This window comes from Helobdella robusta, assembly GCF_000326865.2.
Source record: "Helobdella robusta unplaced genomic scaffold HELROscaffold_68, whole genome shotgun sequence".
Taxonomy (NCBI): Eukaryota; Metazoa; Annelida; class Clitellata; order Rhynchobdellida; family Glossiphoniidae; genus Helobdella; species Helobdella robusta.
This window is the reverse complement of record NW_008705387.1, coordinates 484,836-491,924: the sequence shown is the minus strand read 5'-3', so window position 1 is coordinate 491,924 and position 7,089 is coordinate 484,836. Positions and strand designations below refer to the sequence as shown.

General features: G+C 32.5%; 2 protein-coding genes across 2 annotated transcripts in view; both read left to right on the top strand.

Annotated features, from left to right (window-relative positions):
- Positions 1 to 2,419: 2,419 nt before the first annotated feature.
- HELRODRAFT_181164 (hypothetical protein) lies at positions 2,420 to 3,778 on the top strand (the record flags this gene model as incomplete). Its single annotated transcript, XM_009030435.1, has 1 exon — positions 2,420 to 3,778. One exon carries the CDS (start codon positions 2,420 to 2,422, stop codon positions 3,776 to 3,778), a length of 1,359 nt encoding a protein of 452 aa, XP_009028683.1.
- A 2,755-nt stretch (positions 3,779 to 6,533) lies between these two features.
- The window catches only part of HELRODRAFT_181163 (hypothetical protein), a gene marked incomplete at both ends in the record, with an annotated part of 3,201 nt that continues 2,645 nt past the window's right edge, over positions 6,534 to 7,089 (top strand). Inside the window, one exon of the mRNA XM_009030434.1 lies at positions 6,534 to 7,051. Coding sequence (XP_009028682.1) covers positions 6,534 to 7,051 — 518 coding nt within the window. The remainder of the gene's footprint in view (positions 7,052 to 7,089) is intronic.

Sequence of the window (7,089 nt, the reverse complement as noted above, 5' to 3'; positions counted from 1 at the left end):
CATACGTGCAGCCTGGAATAAATGGCATCTCCTTGCCTCTATATTGATGCGGCGTGACATCCCACTACCACTACGATCAAGACTTTATAAATCTGTGATACGTCCGGTGTTGTTATATGGTGCAGAAACATGGCCAATGACAACCAAACTGGAACAACAACTTCACCGAACTGACATGAAAATGCTCCGATGGATGCAACGAATTAGTCTGAAGGACCACATCAAATCTACCGAAATCCTGCGTCGTGCTGGTTTAGATGATATAAAGGACGAATGCCGGCAACACCGTCTGCGGTGGTTTGGTCATGTCAAACGAAGTGGAAACAGTGCCATAACTTCTCTTGCAGATGTTGAAGTACCTGGCACACGTCCCAAAGGCTGTCCAAAGAAGTCCTGGTCGCAAACAATCGAGCAAGACATGAAAGCTCTAAATTTAAATGAAATGGATACAACTGATCGTCTAATTTGGCGCAAAAAGTTGATGGCAAAGAAAACAACGTCCTACCTCGGGGAACTGGGTCTTTGGACGCTAAACGAAGATTGATTGTCAAATCTAAAAATTTGTCAATGCAAAAGATCAAAATTTAGCGGAACAAATTTCCACAACTTGCGATTGAATCCACACTTGATGATCTTACATCAAACTAACCAAATGTACTGCTTTTTCTGCTGCACTACTAACAACCACCCATCCTGGTGTGGCTGCTGGATTTGCAGATCACCTGAACGAATTAAAATTTTCAAACGCTTTTAAATCAGAAAGACGTGATCATATGTTGAAATGCGTAAAGTCCTCGATTCCAGAGTTATACAACTTCTGTAATTCTGTCTACAACTCTGTCGCTTCAATACTGTCTTTTGGAGTTTGACAAAAAAAATTGAGTGAGCTTAGACGAGGAAGGAAGAACAAAGCAACAAAAATGTAAAACTGATTTTTGAATAAAATGCTCAAAATATAGATGCAAAAAAAGTGTCAAGAATTATTTTTTTTAAACGTAAAACTAAATAAATTACAAAAAATGGGACGCATAAAATAGACTGGAAGATAACATAGGAAAAACAGGTTGAATTAAATCCAAAAATGAATTGCAGGTTAAGTCATTCCAGATTCAAAAAGGGACTCCCATAAATGGCAATGCCATTGACAGAATTTTTGATCTCTTTTAAGCCTTAACTTATTAGCTGTTAATATCCAATGTCATTACAGTGAATGAATTCCTGTTTCCAAATTTGTGTTGCATTTAAACAAAGTTTATTCAAACTTATGATAAAATCTTAGTTATTAACAAATTTTTAATATGTTTTAATAAACAACTAATATACGAACAAGAAAATTTTTGTTTGGATGGACAGTCAAACTTTTAACAAATTTTCCAATGTGAGGTCTGGCACAATTATGATCCAATGACGGAATCAGCTTTTTTAGAAAACCACCAGGAGATCTATCATCTAATCAACGTAAAAATGCTTTTCGTAAAAAAATATTATATATTATAACATAAGTATAAGTTTATATTGTATTTGTGATTATTTGATTATTTAAAATAGGATTTAAATGATTCTAGGTTATGTGCTTTTAACCCTAATTTGATAATACTGGTGATGACATTATTATTAACTGTGATTTAGGATGAATAAAATCAGTATTATTATTAGAATTTAAATATAGATGATGTATTATTGGTGATATTAAAGATTTTAATACGAAATATATGAATTAATATAGGCTAAGATTGTTGAACTCTAATCCTAATTTGGAAATATTGCTGATATCATTACTGTTTGGAATTTATGATGAATATAATTGATATTATTATCTTATTTTGAATATATATATTTATTATAGAGATTTATGATTTTAATTGATTTGATCATTGGATATATGACTTATTTGATTTTAGGATTATTTAACCCTAACCCTAATTTGATGTATGATGGAATTTTATTGTTATAAATGTTTAATTGGGTATATATAGATTAATAGGATAAGGATATATGATATTTTGGTTGGATAAATGTTTTATATCTGAAAATTTTATTAATATTAATAATTTGATGGATTTTAGTGATTTAGGGTTACCTAACCCTAACTATATTTGGATATATTATTGATTCTGATATTTTTTTGATAGATTTGGTTACTATAAATGAAATTAGGAATATTTTGATGAATAATTAAAGGGAATTGTATATGATTATAAGCTACTCGATGATTTAATGAATTAGTTCAAATCTAGGGTGAGCGGTAATAGGTGATTACAAGGCTAATTTGCTCTTCATTTAAATTTAATTTTTTTCTAATTTGTTTCAGTTTAATTTTGTTGAATTATAAGGAAATAATTTAATATTAGTTTCTCCTTTTAATTGTGTGTTGCTGCTTTGGTAGCACGACCCGGGGGTCAAGTTTCCGCCAGGTAACATGACGTCCAGAAATGACGCTCCTGCTGATAAAAATGTCGGTAAAGAAAATTGTAAAGAAAATGTGAATAACGAATGTGGAAAAATGGCGACACGAACGGTTGTTGTGAGCGAAGTTCTCTATTTTTTGTCGAACAATTTTTTACATTTTAATAGTGAAACATTTATTTGCAATGTATCGGAGTTTTATTCTAATGACGATTTAGCTATTGCTTTAAAACTACTGAAAATTGAATTGGATAATTTAAAAATTGATAAATTTGATGATAAATTTTTTTCACGCTGTCTGCATAGGCGTGATAAATTAATTGCTTGTATTACAGTTCTTAACCATTTAAAAGTTGAGAATTGTCTGGATAAATGTCCCATGTTTGCAAGTGTAAATTTGACTAAAATTCCTCATTTTGAAAACGTTATTAAATTAAATTTCAATAGTTTGAGGGAAGAGATAAAGGACATGATTTCTACACAACAGAATAAAATGTTGCAAAGACTTGATGTTCACAGCATCAAAATATCTACACTGAATGAAAAAATAAACAAATTACCTTTTAATAATTCTGTGTGGGCTCCTTCTAAAATGAAAAAATGTTCAACTCCTAGTGAATCTGAGATCAGTTTACAAAAAACATCTGTTTCTAAACCCTGGGTGGGCATTCCTATTTCTCAGTTATCCAATTCAGATAAAGATGTTAAAATTGAAAAAAACTCAAATCTAGATTCTGTTTCTCATGTTGATAAAATTGAATTTCCTAGTTTAATTCAAGATTCCAATAATAATAATAATATGAACTCTGGTGCTGAGGATAGTGATGCTGGGTTTCAAAATGTCACAATCAGACGTAGAGGTACTAAACGACCCCAAGTTAATTGTTTACCTCAGGCTAATAAAATTAAACATAAAAAAACTAATATCTCCAGAGTGGTTGGAACCTTGGCTGACTCTGAGATTTTCAGTTCCAAATTAAAAGGTATTGAGAAGCGCTGTGTGCTTTATCTGGGAAAGATTGCTCCTTGCTCCAAAGAGGATGTTGAAGAACATCTATCTAACTTTAACATAGACTTTATTACTGTCAATCCTACTGGTTCAAAGAAAATTTCTAATCTATCCACTAAAGTTTCTGAGAATTCAAAGAAACTTTGTGATAATTCCTCTAATATTACTGTTGATCCTAATGGTACAATGAAAACTTCTGATCAATCTTCTGAAAAGTCATCTGTTTTAAGCTCTGCTTTCAGAATCTGTATACTGGAAAGTCAGAAAGATAAATTTTTCAACTCAGATATATGGCCTCGTCATGCTATTGTCAGAGACTGGATTTTTAAAACCAAGGACAACAATTCTGTTAATCATGGCTGATCTAAATTTACTTAATAATATGTTGCCCAGTGTTTCTTAACAGTTGCTACAATTTTAAGTTGGACACTTTAAAGGATGATTTATGCAATTTGTATTTGTATTGTATGCAATAATGTCAATATGACTATGGGTTTTTATATGTATGGAAACGAATCATTTATATATCTTATGTGTTTATATATATTCATGCATACTGATTACATCAGTATATATATATATATACATATGTGCGTATGTATTTATATATGACATTGGTATATGTATTCATTCATATATGCTAAAATAATGCTTGCGAGTTTTATATAAGTACAGAGCTGAACATTTATATATCTATTATTTTGATTACTTCAGTATATGTATTCATATGTGCTTATGTGTTTATATATGTACTAAGATGAACATTTATATATCTATTGCTTTTATTACATCAGTATATATATTCATGCATACTTATGTGTTTATATATGTAGAAAAACGAAGATCCATAAATCTATTACTTTTAGTACATCAGTGTATGTATTCAAACGTGATTTTGTTTTTAAATTGCATATCGTATCACGGTGGTCTGTACAAGTTTTGATTTTCTTATGGGATCTCCGTAAATCCTCACAATCTCAAATCCTTTCTTTTATTTTCATTTTGTGTTTCGGATTTAAATAAATGAATTTTTGATTTTTGATTAGTTGGTAATATGGATATTATTATTCTTATATAACAAGGTTAGGATTATTAAAGGGATAGAAGGGAATAATAATTTTATTAGATTGACCTTTTAATTCTACTTAACGTAGGATGTTGTTTTTATTATTGTCACTAATGGTTCTTTAGTATGAGTGTGTTATAATAATAACCATATGAATGAATGGATGACTAAATTTGTATAACTGATATTGATTACTGGTTTTATTGTATACCTGATATTGATTATTGGTTTAATGTATGGATTATTTGAAACTTATTATTTATCAACATATGATTATTTGTAACATAGTAACTAGAAACGTATTAACTAGCAACATAGCAATTAGAATTGTAGTAATTAGTAACATATTATTGTACTTATTATTTAACTTTGATTTATTACTGTAACAATATTAATAATATAATTATTGTACACCTTAAAGATCGCCTGATGAGAGCAAGACTCGAAACGCGTTGCGCGAATAAAAGGATTGTGCATTGAAGTTGTTACAGTGTTTGAATTTCGATTTTACAGTTACTACATATAACAAAAACATTGTCAATCAAGTTGTGGTACTTATTTCAAACAACTTAGATTTTTTTTTATCAAAAAAGAAATCTTCAATTTTTCGCCTTATCATAATATTCTATTATATCATTTTAAATAGAAAACAAGTTAATTTTTAATTTTGCTATGTTTTGTCATGGTTCAACTTTAAACCATTTTCATTCATTTAAACACCAATCTTTGATGCTTGTCAAGTTAGGTCAGAAAAAACTAATTTGCTAAAAGTCTTTATATGAATGTCATCCAGGAATGCATAATTTAAAAATCCCAATAACTGAACTACATCAAAAATTTCGGTTATATACATTAAAAATAAGATATGGCCAAGAATTGAACGTTGGAAAGCACCTGACAAAACTATATTGACATCAGACAGTTTTCTTGCAAACAAAAACTGCCGAGACCGATCAACCGAACAACAACTGAATCACCAAAAACGCACCAGAAAAACCAAAATTTTGAACAAATCTAAAAATTCTAAGTAATCAAACACCAAACTCATTTCAGAATGCCAATTTTGTTTACCAACGGCTACTTACAATTTAAAAAACATAGAACAACACGGCTTCTGTTGAATTATGTAAAAAAAATGGATTGATAAATGGGCATCAAGAGTGCTATGTAGGCGATTCGAAATAGCAGAATCTGGAGACGCAATTTGGCAAGCCTTGGTGCCCGCAAACATGATAATTCAGTTTTATTAATTTCTAATAAATGCATGACAGTTGGACATTTAGACGTAGACTTAAACTGAAAGAATCCGTCCAACGAAGGTTTTACTGGCCAACATGGAAAACCAATGTTTGTCAGGACGCGTGAAAAATGCAGTCGATACTACCAGGGTGAGTCACCATGGCGAGCAAAAATGAAAATAATGTTGTCAGGCATGGCATTGGAAAGGGTAGCTCTGGATCTTACCAATCCTCATCTTAAATCAAGAAAGTGGTATTTCCGTTATGGAAGTACACAGTAGTTACAGTTTCTAAAATCTTAACCTCGGAAAATGTTTCAAGGTTTGGAATGTCGTTGCAGATACTTACAGATCAAGGTAGGAAATTTGAAAGCGAACTGTTTAACACGCTTTTACAAACTTTGGGAATCGAAAAGTTAAAAACAATGCCGTACAATCCATCCTCCAATGGATTAATTGATTGGATTGACTGACTGGCTGACCAATTGATTGGATTGATTGTATATAACCAGTGACAAAAGTATGACTGCCGTTTTTTGATTTTATTAATTTTGTTTTCGCTTTGTTTTTTTTTTTACATTGTTTAATTGGGCTGTTGTGAGTTGAAGTAAATTTTTACTGATTCCGAATATATCCATATTATTGTATATAGTCTTGTTCTGGTTATGACATTAAACTGACCCTCACTGCCTTGTGAGTGATGTTGGATCATCAAAGGCTAGGCCCACCGCTTATAACTGTGGTTGCGTAAGGAAGGGCGTCCTGTGTAAAAACTAGCCAAATAATAAATGCTTATGATGATGACGGAAAAAACAATGGCCCTCAGTATCCGGCAGAAGAGGGTGCGAAGAATCTCCGGAGACCCAGTCGATGGGGTTGTGGTGCAAGGCCCTGTGGATGGTCTGGCTACTGGCACCCCACTCTATAGTGTGGCGGTGCAAGGCACTATAGATGGAAGGACTACTTGTAGACCAAGGGGTTGGAGGTTTGGTACCTGGAATGTAGGCACGTTGACAGGAAGAAGTTTGGAAGTGGTGGAGGAGCTGCAGAGGAGAATGGTTGACGTGGCTGCATTACAGGAGGTCAGATGGAAGGGTGAGGGTACAAGGTTTGTGGGGGCTAAAGGTGGAAGATATAAGTTGTGGTGGAAGGGGGATGATGGTACGGGAGGAGTTAATGTGATGGTAAGAGAAGAGTTGGTGGAGAAGGTGTTGGAAGTGAGGCGGAGAAGCAATGGGGTAATTGTGGTGGTGATGGTGTTTGGAAAAGTAATAGTGAGGGTGATATCAGGATATGCTCCGCAACAAAGTAGGAAGGAAGAGGAGAAGGATAGGTTTTATGATGATGTTTCTGACGAGATTGGGCAAGCNG